Genomic DNA, 20,425 nt, shown 5'->3' with positions numbered 1-20,425 from the left:
GAATGCCCTGCTTAAAGTCACCAATGACCTTTTAATGTCTGCTGATGAAGGTATGTGCTCAGTCCTGGTCCTCCTGGACCTTTGCGCTGCTTTTGACACCATTGATCACAACATCATGTTAGACAGACTGAGGCACTGGGTGGGGATCGCTGGTACTGCCCTAGAATGGTTTTCATCCTACCTGTCAAATAGGAAGTTTTGCGTGTCTGTAAACAACTATGTCTCTTCGTTCTGTCCAGTTAAATATGGTGTGCCTCAGGGGTCGGTCTTAGGACCCATTTTGTGTTCTTTGTATTTGCTTCCCCTTGGACATATTATCCATAAACATGGTATTTCTTTTCATATTTATGCTGATGACACACAAATGTACTTGCCCGTCAGATCCACAGACCCTGGAATGCTGAGTTCACTTAACAACTGCCTTTGTGAAGTTAAAAAATGGATGTCAAATAATTTCCTCCAGCTGAACTTAGACAAAACAGAAATCCTGGTCACTGGGTACATGATTCACTAGGGAAACCAGCAGATGGCAAAACAAATACTGCCATCTGCTGGTTCCCTAGTGAATTATGTTAAGCCTGTGGCAATGAACCATGGTGTTTGGTTTGATAGTAATTTAAATTTCGAGCAGCACACCACAAAGCTTGTTCAATCATGTTTTTATCAACTTAGAAATATAGCAAGAATTCAATCTATGTTAACTTTTAAGGACACTAAGACCATTTTACACGCCTTCTCATCACGCCTGGATTATTGCAACAGCCTTTTCACTTGTTTAACCAAAAAATCTACTGATCGACTCCAGACTGTCCAGAACTCAGCTGCCAGGCTTTTAACCAGAACAAAGAAATATGACCACATTACTCCTATTTTAGCTTCATTACTCTGGCTCCCAGTATGTTTTAGAATAGACTTTAAAATTTTACTGATCACTTTTAAAGCTCTTCATGGCCTCTCGCCTTGTTATATTTCTGAACTTTTAGTCCCATACACACCAGCACACACCTTGAGATCCTCGGGCAGAGGTCTGTTGTCTGTTCCAGAGTCTCGACTGAAAACTAAAGGGGACAGAGCGTTTGCTGTCAGGGCCACGAGGCTCTGGAACAGCCTGCCCGAGGAAATCAGGTCGGCTGAGTCAGTGAACTCTTTTAAGTCCCTTCTTAAAACATACTTTTATAGGAGAGCCTTTCCCGATCTTATTTGACTTCATTTTATCCCTTTTATTTTATTCTATTTTACTTATTTTATATTTATCTTAAACGTGTATTTTAGTCTTTTCAATGTTTTCTTGCTTTTATCTTGTATTGTTTTTGTATTGTCTTTTGGGTATTATTGTCTTTACACTTGTTAAAAGCACTTTGTAACTTGTTTTTGAAAAGTGCAAATAAAGATTATTATTTGTTTTCTCCAATCACTAATGACATGAATTAACTAAATTTGTCATGATGAAGCTTTAATTTCATTGCTTCTCTCTTACCTCTCCAAGGCGCCTCTTCTTCTCTCTACAAAGTCTGCAGACGAGGAATCTTCCTTTCCCACCTTCACCTTTGTCATACCTGTGCAAGACAACATCCTTTCTTATGGCTGACAGAGATTTATAGTTAGTTTTAGAGAAAGCAGTAAAGCCAGTAAGCCTACCCAGGATGCTCTTCTCTGGTGGCGGAGGCACGATTAATCCATTTGGTCCATGTTTTTCAGAAAGCTTCTCATAGAGGCCGAGGAAGTCGCTGAAGCGTCGCCTCACTGTAAATGTCTTGTTGCGGAACATGGGCAGTGTGGTCTGAAACGGAGTTCACAATATTTTCGTCATTTCTATTATTGGATTTTAATCACCTGGCTGGCTTATTTTTGGTGTACTATAAAGTTCTGACGTAATCCATCTTGGCTTTTCAAGACCAGTGCGTGGGCGTTTTTCCTATAACAAAGTATTTCCTCTATTCGTGCGCCATTATAACACATCTGATGACAGAACTGTACTAACTTCCTCTGGATTAAAGATGAACAACTTCAGATTAAGTGAAATGCTATATATCGGCAAGTTTTTACCTGTGTGGTTACTTTGTAGGCCATGTAGGCATTCATGCCGTCCCCTAAAAAAAAGGAAGACACAAAATAATAGTAAATAATTATTAATCATTATTAATTAAAATTAATAAATACTCAAGGCAAGATGCACATGGGTTGTCTTTGTGGCACTTTATCATTACTCTCTCTTCTTGAGTTCTTGATTATTTCCCACATGTTTGAAATGATTAAATGAAGGATTCAAGTAATTCAGAATAGCCTTTGCTTGCTTGACGTTAATAAGGTGCACAAACCAATTTGTAACTGTATTGCAACAAACTAAAATAAACCCAGATACATCATTTGTTCAAAGAAGAATAAAATTAAAGAGCCCCACCTATTTTTTCAGGGTCTTTGACAGAGACAACAATTTCAAATGTGTCTTCCTGCTCTTCATCTTCCTCTTCTTCCAACTGAAACAAATATTGAACAGGAAGTGAAATACTGCCAGTCAAGCACTTCTATTGAACAGTCACCAATTTTCTTACAGTGGATTTTTGGGGAATTTAAATATTCAGTAAAATGTTAAATTAGTCAAAAAATGCAAATTGTACGATTAACAGAGTCTTGAATCTTGAATATTCCAGAAAACCTGGAGAAATAAAAAAAAAAAAAAAAAAAAAAAAGCAAATCTCTAAACATAAAACAGTTTTCAGTCATGACTTTGTTGCAGTCATACTGGGAATTTCACTCTGGGATTAGATATGTGTGTACCTCCTCCAGGGAAGCAGACTGAGGCTTGGCCAGGCTGGCAGCCGCTGACAGAGAGGGGGTGGATGCAGACGGTTTGGCTGTCACATCCCTCTTTCTCTCGTTCAGCGGGCTGTCGAGAGAAAGCTCCACCGTGCCTTCTGTTAGAGAGAAAAAGAAACCAGACTGGGGTCATTCCAAGCTGAACGGAAATGTGTTTAGTCCATTATTTAGGTACTGGACCATCCTGGCCCTGTTATAAATTTAACTTTATGTATAGCTGTCAATGTGGCAGAAAATATCACAAAGAAACAAAATACTGACACACTTATGTTTATTTTATTCTAGTTGTATTTATCCAATCATTATTCATTCTCTAACCTTTATATTGAATTATGTTACATATCTTCTTGGATATAGTGTCTTGCTCAAGCACACTTTGATGTGATCAGAAGGAGCCAGGGGTTCAAACAACCATGTTTAATGGCCAAGCCAGTCCACCCTCTAAGCTGCAGGTTTTTCTGTGTATATTGCTGGACTCCTGTGCACTGTCAGCACAAAGTGTTGTTTCTTTAATAAATGTTGTGTTGACAGTGTGCGAAATTATACACCATTTTGCGTCTTACTCTCTGTATGGTAATCTGAGAGAACAGCAAACTAAGGACTTCATCGTAAGGGGCAATTTGTTTCTATCTGGGTTTGATAATAAAGCGTTTGACCTCGACCTGACACTGCAGTTTGTCTTTTCTGCTTTCAGCCTCTAGTTTGATACAGCTCACTTACATGTTTTCCAGTGTTTTTAAACTGAAAGCCTCATTTACTGGAAAAAGTGAGTGATGGTTGAGTTCTACTGTAGGTAATATATGCACAATGATTTGACAAGGAAGAAGAAAGCGTGCCATGAAACGCACTATATTGCTGGTTCTGCTGCACTGATTTCAATCCTTTTTGTCCATTGTGAATCTGACAATGTTGTAAAACTGCACTGCTCTTTTAAGAACAAAAACACATGGGTGTTTTGGGTTTAAGAGATAATTAATTTGAATCTGGCTGTGAACCTTTTGTTGCATGTCATCGTCCGACTGTCTCCCCTAATTTCCTGTCAACTTCTGTACTCTGTACTATAGCAAACATGCCTTAAGACTAACAGAACAAATTAAAATAAATAAAAACACAGGAATCTGGACTGAATCTGGTCTTTTTAAATTGCAGTTTGCTTAGGTTATGTTTTTACTTCCAATAAATTGCTTATTGAAACTAAACAGATCAGTTATTTGTTGCACACGTGACTTTGAAAACTGTTTCCACACAAATTAACTGAAATAAGAGGATAAAGACTGCTCTGTGTGAACACCCTGCTTTGTCACTAACGCTCTCCTTGGAACACTAAATCCTAAAATCCTGATAATGTTACATAATAAAAGAAAAATAAAGCTCCCACCAGCAAATATATCTGTCTCTTCTTCAGAGTGGACTCCATTAGTCTTGGAGTTGGCGGTGCTGGTGTTTCTGATGCTGGGCACTGTGGTGAAGGCTTCCTCTGTGAAGATATCAGCAGCTTCTGCAGGATTACTGTCTTGCAGAGGCCCACCTATGTTGCGTCGATCACCAACAGCTTTGGTTGTGACAAATTTGTCCTTATGCTCTTTGCTGATGGTTTTCTTTGTGGTGGCGCCCAGCGACTCACTGAACAGATCCTCATCAGTTTCACCGAAGAGGCTTTTCTGTGACTGCTTGGCAGATTGAGTCTGCCGTGGTTCTGTGAACAACTCGCTTCCCTCATCTTCAAACAGATCGATTGTTGCCCGGCTGGGTTTTTTTGCATCAGCAGCGGGTGGAGCATCACTAAGGAGGTCAACCAAAGGGTCAACAATTTTGTCACTGCCATGTGGCTGTTGTGTGTTACTGGCTGACACATCACCACTGAGGTCGATGATTGAATCAGTGGAAGTTACTTTTGCTTCCTGTTTTGCATCACTTCCTGATTTCCTTTCACCAGGTGGATCTGCAACACCACTGGTCACTTCACTTTTATTCTTTACTGTTTTAACAGTAACATCTGCTACAACTTCCTCTTGATGGGTTTCACTTCCAAATATGTCAACAAAATCATCCGAGGGTTCATCTAAAGGGATTTCAGCTGTGTCTTTTGCTGCATCTGCACTTTCAGCTGCGACTGTGTCGTCAGGAGAGTCGGTTACGTTGTTTGTTAGGTCAACAAAATCATCAAGGGGTTCACTGACAAATACACTCGCTGGTTTGGTTTCTGTTTGGCTGCTGACAGGCTTGATGGGATTGTTCATTAAAACATCACCGGGTTGACTGGCAGGTGGCAGTGTGGGGTCCATTTCGGTCAGCGGAGGGCTGCTCTGGAGACGAGGGGAAAAGGAAAAAAAAAAGATTGAATGTTTGTCGGTCAATAATTTTTTGGAATTAGCAAAGACTAGCCCATCCCCAATTTCCTTGAGCTCAAGTTAATGTCCCCTAATTGCTTGTTTGGTTGGACAAGCCCAAAGATATTCAATTTATAATCATATTAAAACAGAGAAAAGTAGCTAATGTTTACATTTGAGAAACTGGATCAATTAAATGTGAGGCATTCTTTTTGGTAAACTGCTAAAATGATGAACTGATTATCAAAATAGTTGGCGAATTTTATGTCAAATCGACTAACTGATCAATCAGTCCTTTTTCCTTTGCCATGTAATATGTCTTCCATATGACTGTAAGCATTATAGTCTGGAAGAAATACCATCCAAAATGTGTTTTTAATTATTAATCAATTAATAATATATTTACCACAAGAAACAGAGCTTCCAATAAGACATTTGCTCATAAAATAAATGTTAAAATCTAAATGTTCATAAATCCTTCTTAAGCTGTTCCTACACAATAATCCATGTCTCTGGTATCCAGTTGTATGGTCATTAGTAGGGATGGCATTTCAAGCAAAAACACTGTTTGATATGATCACAATTATTTTGATCAATAATGAAATCATGATCATTTAACACGATTACTTATTGGTTTAGGAAACAATGATTTACTGAACTCTTAAAATGAATGCTTCACAAATAGCCAATGAAATAATAGTAATCCAACATTATTAACTTTAAACAGCATCTTAACACCAACAGTGAGTGGGAAAAATATAAATTAGCATAAATAATTAACATATGAGTACAGGAAAATTCTGTCACTCTAATTTATGGAGTATAAAATGCTGCAGGCTAAGCTAATAATGGTGAGTAAGCAAATTATAGCCAAATTATAATCCCCATCATCTTGTCTGAAGCTGAACAAACGTGCCACAGCCTGGCTGAGAGAAAGTTTGGGCTTTTAGGGAGGGGCAGGAGCCACAGCTCTAAAAGGGTGCACTTGATTTATAAAAAGACAAAATGAGAATATACGTGCAAAACACAATAAGACACAATAATTGTTTTCTCTCATTTTCTTGTTTGTATAATCGTTGGAAGACAAAATCGAATATACACACACAAGACAGGACGATAGATATTCAATCTTTTATAATTTAATAACTATTCAAAAATCATGACCCATCCTAGTCTTAAAATTCCCAACACATCCCAAAAATATAGTATTGCTACAAACACAACTTCCACAAACTCATCAACCATAATCAAAGTCAACCACATTATGATTTGAAGGGGGTTTAATTTGATGTTTCTGTCCGATATCCAACATTCAACAAATTTTTATGGGAATCAAACAGGTTTTAAAAAACTAGTTGGTTTCAGTGTAAGCTAATAGTTGACAATGTAAGTGGTGAAGGAGGCTGCCCGTTCAAAGTCACTGATTTATGAGTGAAGCCTGATGTTTGCTTTTGTACTCATTTGTATGGTATTGTTGACCTTTCTTTTCTAATCCTTTCTTACTTCAATCATATCAAGAGGAAATCAACAGTCTTGCAGAGGGGTGCACAGAGAAGGACTCACTGTTCAACGTTAGCAAAAATCAAGGAGCTGATTTGTTGATTTCAGGAAGAAGGAAGCAAAGACACACACTCCTGTCTACATCAGTGGAGCTGAGGTGAAGCAGGTGAAACAGTTTTAGCTTCCTGGGAATCAGCATCACAAAGAAGCTGTCATGGTCATCTCCAGCCTGGTAAAGAAACCTCAGAAATGTCTCTCCTATGTTTCTTAAGGAAACATGAGAGCAAAGCTCAGGTGCCAAGTTCTCATCAGCTTTTAAAGCATCCTGACTGGAAACATCCCACAGGGACAGGAGGGCTCTGCAGTGGGTGATTAAAACCGCCCATAACATAATTGGTACCCATCACCAGCATCAGTGATATTGGTCAAGGAAGGTGCTTGTGCCGAGCCCCAAAGATAATAGCCTGTTCACCCTGCTGCTGTCTGGCAAGAGACACAGGAACCAAGTATCTGCTGTCATACCACCAGACTTCAGAGCAGTTTCTTCTTCTTCCCTCAGGCTGTGAGCATTTTGAATTCATCCCCCTCACTCCATCAAAAGTAATATTGTTTTTTTTTATGTGTTGCTCTGTGTTGTTTGTGTCTGCGTAGCATAAAGGGACTACAAACGTAAATCTTCTTATACAACCTTGTGTTGTAAAATGACCCCTTGAATCACTGAACCCTTCAAAAACAAAACATTGTTATGTCATTCCAGGCTAATTATGTTTCAGCTTTATCAGACAAGCAGTCGCAAAGACGACAAATGCATATACACCTAGTTGCTAGGCACGCATAGGAAAAATTAATGCAATCTAATACAACAGTTCTGCAATAAATTCTACTTTCCTAAAGGTTTCAAAGTTCAGTTTTTGTTGAAACTTTGCTGGAAAGGTGTCGATTTAACTTTATGATCATTTTAGAGGCTGTAGTTAGAGCTGTGGTAGAATTGTATTATGTTATAATGTGTAAGTGTAATATTTAGATCCACCTTTGCTGAATAAAGTATAAGAAACACCTACCAGCTATGTGCGCCTAATAAACTTGCAACTGAGTGCAAATGCCTTATCATAGGGTTTGGGTATATTTGCTAATTATCATGTTGAGTAATACTATGCAAATAGTTCCTTAACGTAATCAAATAATCTAATAACTAGAGGCCAGAGTGAACTGTAATGAACAACTAACTTGTCCCTTTTAAGTATGAGGCCACTCTGAATCCACTAATGATCACTGCCTGGTCCATCTCTAAACATTATTTCAACTACAGGCTCTGTTAAATGTGACATCCAGAGCTGCTGAGTAATGTTTTCCATGCAGCAGTTAGTCTAGCGCTCAAAAATCAAAAGACAGCAAGTTTCCAATCTCTCCTCTGAACTTTGACTGTGGGGAAAACATCCGGATTCTGACCATGTGACCACAGCTCACTCACATGACAGGAGGCTGCAGGAGCCCGTTTTTAATCCTCATTTAAAAATAAATAAATAAAAAGTGTGCGTATTTTAAACTGATGATTATGAATAACAAAAACACGTCCGGGAGAATGTCAACAAGGAAATCACACAGACCTCATCCTCAACAGACATTGCCATGATTAGACTGCAGCTTGATTTACAATTGCATAGTCCTAAAAAAGTCTGCACAGCCACCCAAACTGCTGAAGGCTTTAGTGCAGTTAACCTGGAAGAGTGGAAGTTTTTTTGAAATGTCAAATATAATCTGCGCATAACATCCACATATCATTAACCCAAGAGGAACTCTATTAGATGAATTTTGTGCTCTCTGGTTTCCTAATCAAATCTCAGCTTGATACTTCTCCACATTGCAACTCCACCGTAGGAAATCAACACTACTATGATGGGCATTTCCAACAGTGTCGAAGATTAACACAAGCTGTTTAAAGCAACGGTGTTTGTAGGTGGGTAGGGCAGAATGTCTGCATCGAAACTCCCAAACTGCTTTGATATTTTAAGTTCCAGTTAAATGTTGCAAGTCTAACATTACCTGACATGACAGTTGCTCACTGTCAGCATTATTTTCTGACTCTTTCCTCTGCGCTAAAACAAGCTAAATGTTGGTAGACACGCGTACAAAACTTTTGCTTAAAGCGCCTCATTAGCTTTCTCCGCTGCTGTTAGCTAACTCATGTGACAGTTAGCCAAATCAGTGGGGGCTCAGCTAGCGCGAAATGAAAGTTAGCCTCATTCACACATACTGCGCTCATGAACAGGTCGTCCCCTTCGTCGTCTTCATCACTGTCTCGGCCTCCGACGTCCTCAGGGTCCAGCACATCTTGGTCCTCGGAGTCGGGGAACGGGGGAGGACTGCGTTCGGAGCTGGTCGCCATCTTCAATCTTCTCTTTTTTTTTTTATAAACACACAAGGGGAGGCAACGTCAACGGCTCCCCTCTCTGCTCGGCGCAGATATACGTGTCTCCTTCAGCTGCCAACGTTAACTTTACCTGCGCTGTTCAAGAAGCAGTAATAGCTCACCTGAAGACCGCACAACTGAAACCAAACACACCGACTGACTGGAAGAGGGACGTTCAGGAGCTGCAAACCGCTGCTGTGTTTTTACTTCCTGGTCCTCCTTCTTGCTGCTGGCAGGTTAGCTTCAGTGTTAGCTAGCCAGAGAGGCTGTGCAGTCATGAGACTCATGCAGCGGTTGAAACAGTAAAATGGAAAGGGATGAGTAGCTAACTGGACAAACCCACAGCTTACAGCACACATTACAGACTCTGAAGATGTCTCGTCACGTGCATACCGGAGACGAGGAAGCGCGTGAGCCGCTTCTCACCGGTAACGATCACCTGGAGCCACACGAGCTGGACTCAGATGAAGGTAAAAGTTGTTATTACTCCTTCACTTCCTCAAACTAGGTACACAGCGAGCGTTCAGTAGTTCTTAATGCTTATTTAACTGTTATCCTTAATATATAAGGTTTGTTTTGATTTCAAGGACCTCAAGGTAGAGCTGCAAGGATTATCTGGAAACTATTTTTAAATAGATATCACGGGAAAAAAATATTGTTAATTGTAACGATAAATGTCAAATCGTTATTTATTTAAACTTTAAAGGATGATTTTTGCTCCTGAGTGAAAGTTGAAGAAACCAGACGGTTAATTGTGGTTTTAAAATTTTCTTTAGAACATGACAAACACTTGATGCCTGAGGTAGAACATTCAAGACAATTATGATAAAATGTTTTTTAACAATATTGCATGAGTAATATTAAGTACAATCTTTTTAAAACCTCTTTTCCTCAACAGAATAAATATTTTCCTAGACAAAATGTGTTTATTTGTTCATGATTCAAATGAATTCAATCAAACATTTATTCAACATGTTATATTGTTATTGAGGAAAACTGTATTGCAATAATTGTTACGGATTTATTGCCCAGCCCTAGTTTGAGAATTCGAGAAAACAATTAAAATAATCGTTAGTTGCAGCCCTGCCTCAAAGTAGATTTATTTCTGTAATTGCAAATGCAAAATATTTTATCCAGGTACCCACATTTAAAAGTCTTATTTGCAGGCCATCAAGACAAAATCCTCACAAGATTCACATTAAGGTAGTGGTGGAAATGAACTAAGTACATTTACTGTTCTTAAGTAAGACAAACAGGTGAGAAATTAAAATTTTATGCACATACTTCTACTTCACTACGTTTCAAGGGTAAATATTGTACTTTAACTCCACTACATTTATTTGACAGCTATATTTGCTTTACTACAGATTCAGATTATATATAATAATAATAATAATAATAATAAATATATATTCTTATCAACTTATCAAGCAAAAAATGCCAAATATTTGATGGTTCCATCTTCTCAACTTAAAAATTAATATGTTTAGGATTTGGGTTGCTGGTTGGACAAATCAAGACATATGAAGTATAATTGGGAGTTTTCACTAGTTTCTGATGTTTTTAAACAAATAATTGATTATTGAGAAAATAAAATAGTGAAAGATACATCACAATTTCTCCAAGCCCAAATGTCCAAAGCCCGAAGATAATCAGCACTCTATTATAAGACAAAGAAAACAGCAAATTATCTCAACAAGAGACTTTAATAATTAAATGTTTATCAGAAATGTTTCTGATTTATTTCCTGTCAGTTGACTAGTTTATTTAGGAATATGCACAATTTGAGCGCATTATAAACTAAAATAATTTTATTAAAGATTTTATAACTAGATTTTGACACAGGATATTTAATATCTTAAATATCCCTTGTCGCTAGAAGCTCTGTTTCACTTGACCCATTTGTGTGTTTTATTTGCTGTTTTTTTAGGTGAAATCATTTTTGACAAGGCCGCAACAAACATCAGACACAATAGTGATGGGAATGCACAGAGAAGATTAACGTACGAGGAAGCAGTAGAGGAAGCAGGTAATATAAAGTTTGATGGTGTTGTATCATTAGTGCAATAAAATGTAATGTGAAACAAATCAAAAGAAAAGTCAACATATTACTGATGTTTTGTGTTGGGGAAGGGGGGGATTGTAAATCCAGTTTTGTGGATTTATTTATCTCACAGTATCTTTATCTGTATTTGTTCAGCAATATTATTAAAGTTTAATGTTACTTGCTACTTTGAGGTGTCTTTCCATAATGGGAAGGACAGCTAGGATAACCTCTCTCTTTGTTTTGCTTTTGCTCTCAGGTTTTGGTTTGTTCCACTGGCTGCTGTTGGTAGTGTGTGGTTGGGCCAATGCCAGTGATGCCGTGGAGATTCTCTGTGTGTCTTTCCTTCTGCCAACCGCGCGCTGCGATCTGCTGCTGAGCTCTTCGGACATGGGCCTGCTGACTGCCAGCATTTTCCTTGGTGAATCCCAGTCACTAAATAAATCCATTATCATATCTGAGCTGTGGCAGATTGACAGAAAATGAACCAGCAGTTCTTTTGATAGACGTTTAATTGTTTCAGTAAATTCAGCAAAAATGACAAATATTCTCTTGGTTTCAGCTTCTCAAGTTATAGGTTTTGTTGCTTTTGTCATATATGACAGTAACCCGAATATCTTTTGAGTTTTGGAATGTTGGTTGGACAAATCAAGCAAATTAAAAACCGCAGTGATGGTGCAGCTTAGATGGGCTAAAACTGGAATTTAAAAATGTTGCCAAATGTCAATAAAACCTTTAAAGGAGCCTGAACTACCCCATGCACTTGATGAATTAACACCAAAAGAAAAATAACAAGACTAAGAGTCTATAGCCATGCTAGTCACAGATGTGCTTAGAGCTTAATGCTTAATGATGTTAAGCAGGTATAATGTTTACCACGCTGACCATCTCATGACATTTAAGAAGAGATGCTCAGTGAGAAAGGACAGAACACCATCTTATTAATTAAAAAAAAAAAAAGTACATTATTGTCTTACTTCCGGTTTTCTAGGAATGATGGTGGGTGGCTACATGTGGGGATACTTGGCTGACCGGAGGGGGCGTCGCAGGGTCTTGGTGGTGTCCCTGACAGTCAACGGGCTGTTTGGAGGTCTAGCCAGCGTGGCTCCGTGGTTCTGGCTCTTCCTGCTGCTACGGTTCATCAGCGGCATCGGGTGAGCACATGATTAGCATGTTTTTTAATTTAGATGTTGTCATTTCGCTGCACACTGAGCTACTCATAGTTCCCTCATTAGGCCTCCAAAATGAGTCGTTTTTTAAGAACTTGTAAGTAAACAATCACGGACAGCTCCAGAGTAAAAGCTGTTTTCTTCCCCTCTGCAGGGTCGGCGGGTCTATTCCTGTTATCTTCTCCTACTTCTCAGAGTTTATGCCCCGTCTCAGGAGAGGTGCAATGATCAGCGCTCTGGCAACCTTCTGGATGGCAGGAAACATCGTGGCTGCAGGTGGGAAGATGCATGACTCCCATAAATGAAGCAACATCAGCGTTGCAGGATAAAAACATGATTTTATAAAAGTGCTGCCACCATTGGTGTTATGAAAAACCTCAGTTACATACTGACCTGTCAGTAGTCATGGAGAACATCAAGGGGTTAACAAATCATGAGGAGTCATTCTGTTTTATGCTAGCCTCTTTTCCATTAGCCTCAATTAGGCAATGTACGTTCCATTTTTTAATTGAAAGGCTTGTGTCATTGATTGTTCTAAAAAGCTGAAGCATGCTACTGGGGTTTCTGTCCATATTCTGTTACTGTACTGGCTCGCCACAATTTTATCATTTATCATTTTGAAGATAAAACAACAAATATTTTTCCAAAGCTTAATTGTTCTGAAAAGCAAAAAATGCCCCACAAAAAAAACCTTTGCAGACATTTTCCTTTTTTTATTCTTATCTTTATTTAAATGACATTTTGTCTGTATTTGATAGTGACTATAGAGATACAGACAAGATGTACAGGGAGAGATAGGGGTGTGAAATTCCACAGATGTCCCAGGACAGAATTGAGATGGGGACAGACATTGTAGTTATATGGTATAAGTCTTTTCCACTAGGTCTGTTAATTTTTTTTATTATTATTTGTCCCAACAAACACATCTAGAAATTGTTCGGTGTCTTTCTCAGTTTAGAGTTGTAGTAAATAATAATCATCTGATGGCAGAAACCCCAGGATCGATCTTCAATCTATTTGTTCTTGCTGTAATGATTTTGATACATCCACACAAAGATTTAGAGAGAGCATCAAAATAAACTAAAAACACTGGATTCTGAAATGGTGTGTTTAATAGTGAGTGACTCTCTGTGTGTTTCTGACTGCAGGTCTGGCCTGGTTGGTGATTCCAAGAACCTGGGCACGCTTTTCTCTGGGATCACTAGACTTCCAGAGCTGGAGACTGTTTGTGGTCCTGTGCTCTGTTCCCAGCCTCACCTCAGCCCTCCTCTTTAGGCTGCTCATGCCCGAAAGCCCCAAGTTCCTCATGGAGGTATTTTAAAGGCCAGATCAATGCTTGTTTTTGCAGGCTGCTTTTTCTTCTGAGCTGCCTTTTGACATTTTTTTTTGTGCCCTGTGTTTGCCAGGCTGCCCGGGAGAAGGAGGCGATTCATGTCTTCAAAGCGATGTTTGAGCTGAACATGTGGGGAAAAGGAAAGGATTTCCCAGTATGAACTAAATCATGTTTCTTTATGCCTCTACGATTCATTATTGTAGTTTTGGATACAAATGTGATGTGTTTAGCTTAATTAGACGGTGATAAAAATGTACTTGTAAAGTAAAATATACAGATTTAGCATAAAACAGAGATGTAAATGACAGACAAAACAAATTATATGAACTGCAAATAGATAAATGAAACAGCAACGGACCTGGAAATGAAGAAATGGTGCAAAAGGTGAAAGCAAAAGAGAAGGGATATTTGTAACAAAGGTTTCTATTATTTTTATGTGGTTTATTCAAGTTCTATTAACACTTCCTTCCTTCATTCTACAGTATAATAAGCGTAATGACTCCTATCTTGAACTCTTTTGAAGGAATTTGGTTTACGCACTAGCTCCAAGCAAAGAGGGGAATCAGAGGAGACCAGAACTCAGGGTTCACGTGGAGAGACACTTGGCTGTATTTTGAAAAAGGTAATGTCACCAACCCAAACAAAGACATGACTGGACTTACACAGAGATGATTTAGAGGACGTCCGAGTCAGAGGACAGCTGCAGAAATGTGTAGATGCACATATTTCTAACTCTGCTGTATATATTGATGTGAGATTCTTGTCTTCTCCATCTCCATAGACTCAAAGGGTCCACCACGTTCAATATGTGTCCCTGTGGTACCTGAAGTAGCATAGATGGATTCACCTGCTTTGGGGCCCCAGGGCAAAACTTCATCCCCAGTCCTTCCCCTCCCTATTTAGTGCGTACAGTTTCTCAGTGCTGTATTTCTACCATAGGGCTTCAACTAACTATTATTTGCATTGTCGATAAATCTTATCTTCAGATTATTTTCTTAATTAATCAATTAATTGTTTCTTTTTTCTTCTGTAAAATGTCAGTAAACTTTAAAATATTTAACGTATTTTTATTTCAAATTCAAGTCTTAAAATGCCCTGTTTTGTTCTAACAGCAATCCAAAGCTCATTTTCAGTTCACTATCGGCACATTTCAGAAGCTGGAAAAATATCAGAAAGGCTGCTGATTATTTTCTATCGACTGAGTAATTGATTAATCTTTACTAGGTTTTGTGTGATTATTTGACAACACAATAATTTAGGAATATACAACAAAACTGAAATAATTAAGGTCTTAGAACTGAACTTTGACGTGGAGACCTTCCTTAAGACAGAGCTTTAAGATTAAGTAATAAGGTAGGACCCGCCTAAAGGCCTTTATAGTGTCAGTCAGGGTTCGAGTCACGTGGGAGCCAGTGGGAGCTTAGCTCCCATAAGGATGGTCTGAGCTCCCATGGAAGCAGTAAAATCATGCATCTGTGGGGGTCTCTAATTCATTTATCAAGTTATTATTTTGATGTATTTTTCATTGTGATTAGTACATACTATTATTTACATTAAACAAGATAAACAGACTTAAATGAACACTAGGAAAGTGTGGTCATGAACTACGCTGCGCATCGTATGACTGACAGGACGGCGGCACTTCTCCACCATCAGCCACTATCGTGCGCACAGTTTTGACAGTTAACGTTGGGTAGTATATTAGAGGCCCCCACGAGGCTTAGATTATAACTCGAACCCTGGTGTCAGTTATTCTGCATTTTCCCAAACATATTTTAAATAAAAGGGGCCCCGGAGATCTTTGGCCTGTGGCAGTTTCCCACTTTGCCCAGTTGGTAATCCAGCCTTGTGAAGTACTCTATTTAAAAAAAAAAAAAAAAAATATATATATATATATATATATATATATATATAAAGAAAATAAATTAATTCTTATTTATTCCTTGTAATAACAATATTCTCTTTCTTATTACTGATTGATTCTTTCCTTTTCTAAATGCCAGTGTAATTATAAATAATTTCCTTCGTTTGACTTGCAGGCCTTGGTGCCCATTAAACAAATGTTTAACGGTCAGTTCAAATCCAGGAGCATCGTGCTGCTCATTGTCTTCTACTGCATTTCATTTGGGTAAGAAATCCCATCTTCCTGTCTGCACACATTATATTTCTGTTCAGGGCTTGTCTTTATCATGTGTGTTTTAACACTGCTGATGTGATAAATCCACAGCAGGCAGCAGATAACCGTTTGAAATAGTTTATCTTCAACAGCCAGAAATCCTGTTACTTAACTGCAAAAACTGCTCAAAAAGATGTTCATCTTTACCATCTGGTCTGTAAGGCTTCATACCCAACCTGCTGCTGTTTCGGTGTAGAATTTAGGCATGTAGTTTTACAATAAAACTTACTTTATTGTGATCCAAATACTTAAATATCTTTTTGTGTGTGTATATGTGTGTGTGTGTAGTTATTATGGGCTGTGGATGTGGTTCCCGGAGCTGTTTGAGAGAATTGAGGACGGTGGCTCGCCATGTGCCAACGTGTCCCTCCTGTCTCCACTCCCCAACCAAAGCTGCTACCCAGTCAAAACAGCAGGTGATACATTGTGAATACATTGGTTTAAATTGAGCTTTACTTTTATTTTACCTATAAGGAGTACCAAATTATGTTCTTCTTCCCAGCAGAATTACTGACCTCTAAAATAAAGCATTACTGATTGTTTCCTACCCTACTGACTGCTGGGATAGGCTCCAACGCCATGCTGTCCTCACTTAACCTTCCTGTATCTGTTCCTCGCCTGACAGTGTATATGGAGGGCTTCGTCATCGCTGCCTCCAACTTACCTGGAAACATCTTCACCATTCTTATGATGGACAGCACGGGAGGAAAGGCACTTCTGTGTGAGTCCTATAGAACGGTATCTCAGTTTAATTTAGGAGATGTCTTGTTGTTAGACTCAAGTCTTCCTCCTCAAACTCAATTGAAGCTGGGATTCTTTACAACAAATAATTACTTTAATAATTTGTAAAAATATTTTATCAAGGTTTAAGCACTGCTTTACCACACTGTGCATCAGTCTTGATTACTTATACCTATAAACAGCTTTTTGTTCTTATGTTCAGTCATACCAAAGGTTCTCCTTGTCACAGCTTGCTTTCGCTGGGTTACCTCCACACCTGTAATTAAAAGAATATGAAATAATCTGTGACCTTGAGATACCACAAGGTAGTGCTGCTAAGAAACGTCCATCCACAAAACCAGCCAGTTTCACACCTTGAATCCTTGAATAATGCCTGAACCTAAATCTCTTCACCCCCTTTTTTTTGTCTCCAGCTTGCAGCCTGCTGGTGTCCAGTCTGAGCGTCATGCTCATCTATTTGGTCAAGACCAAAGCCCAGAGCCTGGCCCTCTCCTGTGTCTTCAGCGGCGTGTCAGTGATCTCCTGGAACGCCTTGGATGTGGTGGGGACAGAGCTCTACCCGACCCATATACGGTATCTTCTCTTAAAACTCAACTCATGTTCAGCAAAGTCCATAAAAGTGGCTTACACATGCCGGTTTAGATTTGTCAATGTGGTTGTTAAATTTTCCAAAATTTTGTCTTTGATCTAATATGATGATTCCTTTTTATTTATTTTTATGTAGTTCATGTTGCAAATTTAGTAGGTTATGTCAGCAGATAAATCGGCAGGATTCTTCACCGTTTTGAGGAAGTTGTGTGTTTTTTGCTCTTTTTTTTATTGACTTAATTAGCTCTGTTTTTTAGTAAATAGGCCCAAAGCTGCTCACATGTGGTGTTCCTGTTCTTCTTCTTTTGTTTTTTTTCAGGTCCTCTGCTCTCGGTTTCTTCACAGGAGTGGCCCGAGTGGCAGCGATCACGGGTAACGTGGTCTTTGGAAACTTGGTGGACACAAACTGTGCCGTACCAATCCTGCTGGTGTCAGCTCTGCTGCTGACTGGAGGACTGGTGTCTCTCCTGCTTCCGCAAACCAGGCAGACTGAGCTCACCTGATGGCTCAGACTCTAAATAACATTCATTTAAATTAATACATGATTAGCAATCATCCTTATGAAAGGAGACTGGAGGCTGCTTTTATGTCCCCTTTCTGCTCCTAGGGGATTTTGGAATCCTGTGCCTTGTCATCTCTCTGTGCCTTTTATGGTGCCTCATTTAAAATACCAACAAGAGAAATTGTGAAAAGACAGTGGGCTCTCACCACTTTCCAAGAATTATTATTCAGGAAAGTGAGTAAGACGAAAGAGAAATATATATATATATATATATATATACTACAGTGTATATATTGTGAGCTTGTGAGGATTAAAATCCTTACCAGAAGTGAGTCAGACTACAAACTGAGGACACCTTTAAAAAGTTTGCCAGTCTCCAAACTCTACAAAAATCTTATAATTAAAAAAAAGTAGTAATGAACACGATGTTGAGTTTCTGGAGTATAATTAGTGATTGGATTAGGGGCTGACATACAACTCATTTTTAAAAATGTTCTTGTTTATGTCACCTTTAACTGAAAAAGATCTCGAAGGATGTTTCGGGCTTTTACGTGGCGTGTCTTATTATCTCGTTGCTCAAGAGTTTTGTGTGTGCCATTAGTTAAAGATATGGCAAAAGTCAGTTTTAGTTTGTAATTTACACAACCCTTACAGTTGTGATTGTTTTTCAGGCCCAAAGATATGCACAGCCATTGCAATATATTAGCAAATGTCTGTTCTCAAAATAAAATAAAAATCACAAGTGTACTTTAAACGCCAAATCATGTGTACATCTATGCAACTGAAAATTATTTTCACTGCAAAAGTGAGTCATTGTGTACCAAATCTGTAATTTTCTTGCTCAAACCGGACAACACCACTTTAGCCCTCCTGTGGGAGACAAGAGATTGCTGGTCACACCTTTACATCAGCCTGAGTGACTACATTGCTGATGGGCTCATATTCCCATCAGTGATTCTGTTTTCAAGTTTCAAAATACTTTGTGACTAGTGAAGCAATTTATTTAAAATAAACTACTTGTGTTCATCTCAGCTGTGTGTGTGTTGTGTAATATTACCTACGCTCTCATACAACTCAGGGTTCCTTACTTAAGTAAAAGTAATGTACTCAAAAACCTACTTAAGTAAAAGTAGAAAAGTATTGTCAGCTAAATGTGGTAAAAGTAAGAGTAAAAGTACTTATTCTGCAGTAAAGTGTCCCTTTTGACTGATATGACATTAGATTGTGAATGTGTGGCCTGCATTATACAGTTATAGCTGCAAAATTGTAGAGTAAAAAGTACATTATCTCCCTCTGAACTGTAGTTAAATAAAGTAGCATAAAATAGAATTACTATTACTAAGTACAAGTACCTCAAATTTGTACTTAAGTACAGTACAAGAGTAAAATGAACTTGGTTGCTTTGACATTTTTGAAAACACTTGAAAATGAGGATGCCACCTGAAATAATGTAAAATCAAAGTTGACATTTTCAATGAAGCAACAGTATGCTACAAAGATGCCACAGTTGCGGTAGAAACGCTAGAACAGAACAGATGGATGTGTTACAGCAGGCTGGTTTACAACTTCCTTTTTCTCTTGCCATTACTCAAACTGTCAGCATTATCAGCTCAACATGTTTATTGTTCCTTCAGTAATTACAACTGACTATTTGGGATTAAGCAGTGCTGCAGTCCAGTGTTTTTCCATTGTTTGGCAGGCCATAAGACAGAAGACACATGACAATGTAGCTGTATGTTTTATTTGTAGAATAAATAAACTTGTAATACTTCAGGACCACATTTCACAACCACACACAGTATGATAAACCATACTTTTGGATATTTGAAAGCCGGTGCAGATAGAACAAATTACCAGACATGAAGTGTTTCATCGAAAACAGTCTCCTTTTCAGTATATTTTTACATTAAAAGTAGGATTTCTTACTCTACATTCTTCATCGTGAAGTGACTGGAAATTTCAGGTGTGTGTGGTTAAACAATGCAACAGGTACAAAAAGGCCAAAATAAAACCGTCCACTGCTGCTGCTCAGTTCTCCCCAAGGAGGGCTAAAGTTTGACTATAATGTACTCCTTTGGTAAAACACAGTTGTTCCGTCTTCCAACAGTAAAGAAACATTAAATAAATACACAGATAATATGTTAAAGATAAGAAACGTGCAGCCACTCAACACACGAGGGTCCATAAGAAAAGAGAAGCCACATGACCTTAAATCAAAATATAGTAAAAAGGCATGAAAACAGTGTTGCCTGACAAATGAGAGGAAACACTCAACTTGAAAATGTTTTAACATTACCATAAGCATTCACTTATAATCTATAGGTATTATAATGTATTCTCTTAGCCTAGATGCTACCTTTACATTGACTTAAATGGAAAAATTTAAGTCAGTATCAGCTATGTTTACAGGAGGTGTTAAGGGAAGGCTTTGGCTATATTTTAATCCTAAATTAATGATTTAACATTTTAGGAAAATATGCTTCTTCACTGTCTTGGCAAAAATTTGATGAGAAGATCGATATCACTCTTCTGACACAAAAACTAGCTATTATAAGCTAACCACTTCCTGACGGTAGAGACATTTACATTTATCTGACGCTTTTATCCAAAGTGACTTAGAATTGCTATACATGTCAGAGGTCACGTGCCTCTGGAGCAACTAGGGGTGTCTTGCTCAGACACTGGTGGGATTTGAACCCAGGTCTCCCACACCAAAGGCAAGCATCTTATCTATGCGCCATCACCACCCCACGTGACGTGAGGGGAGGTATCGACCTGTTCATCTAATTTTTGGCAAGAAAGAAAATGATGTAAT

General features: G+C 38.5%; 2 protein-coding genes across 5 annotated transcripts in view; one reads left to right on the top strand and one right to left on the bottom strand.

Moving 5' to 3' along the window:
• The window catches only part of snx1a (sorting nexin 1a), a 41,047-nt gene extending 31,578 nt beyond the window's left edge, over positions 1-9,469 (bottom strand). Inside the window, exons 1-8 of one of the 3 annotated variants that reach the window (XM_046037579.1) lie at positions 9,180-9,468; positions 8,902-9,045; positions 4,196-5,123; positions 2,779-2,915; positions 2,402-2,477; positions 2,047-2,090; positions 1,639-1,780; positions 1,478-1,556 (exon numbers count right to left, since the gene is read on the bottom strand). In XM_046037579.1, the coding sequence (XP_045893535.1) occupies positions 1,478-1,556; positions 1,639-1,780; positions 2,047-2,090; positions 2,402-2,477; positions 2,779-2,915; positions 4,196-5,123; positions 8,902-9,033 (1,538 nt within the window). In that variant the 5' untranslated portion in view covers positions 9,034-9,045; positions 9,180-9,468. Of the gene's footprint in view, positions 1-1,477; positions 1,557-1,638; positions 1,781-2,046; positions 2,091-2,401; positions 2,478-2,778; positions 2,916-4,195; positions 5,124-8,901; positions 9,046-9,179 lie in introns of all 3 variants that reach the window. The other 2 variants (XM_046037580.1, XM_046037582.1) reach the window with 2 other exon arrangements.
• On the top strand, positions 8,253-18,641 carry sv2 (synaptic vesicle glycoprotein 2). 2 transcript variants are annotated; one of them, XM_046037584.1, is made up of 13 exons: positions 8,253-9,527; positions 10,988-11,086; positions 11,361-11,522; positions 12,093-12,255; positions 12,425-12,546; positions 13,419-13,582; positions 13,677-13,757; positions 14,127-14,225; positions 15,643-15,731; positions 16,068-16,195; positions 16,405-16,500; positions 16,934-17,093; positions 17,454-17,674. In XM_046037584.1, exons 1-13 carry the CDS (start codon positions 9,431-9,433, stop codon positions 17,482-17,484), a joined length of 1,491 nt encoding a protein of 496 aa, XP_045893540.1. In that variant the 5' UTR covers positions 8,253-9,430; the 3' UTR covers positions 17,485-17,674. The 2 variants fall into 2 exon arrangements, with proteins under 2 accessions (XP_045893540.1, XP_045893539.1); XM_046037583.1 differs by having other exon boundaries at positions 8,254-9,527; positions 17,428-18,641.
• The last annotated feature ends 1,784 nt before the right edge of the window (positions 18,642-20,425 follow it).

Source organism: Micropterus dolomieu, linkage group LG22 (genome assembly GCF_021292245.1).
Source record: "Micropterus dolomieu isolate WLL.071019.BEF.003 ecotype Adirondacks linkage group LG22, ASM2129224v1, whole genome shotgun sequence".
NCBI classification, from domain to species: domain Eukaryota; kingdom Metazoa; phylum Chordata; class Actinopteri; order Centrarchiformes; family Centrarchidae; genus Micropterus; species Micropterus dolomieu.
Note: the sequence above shows the minus strand (reverse complement) of the source record. Positions and strands in the feature narration are given on the sequence as shown.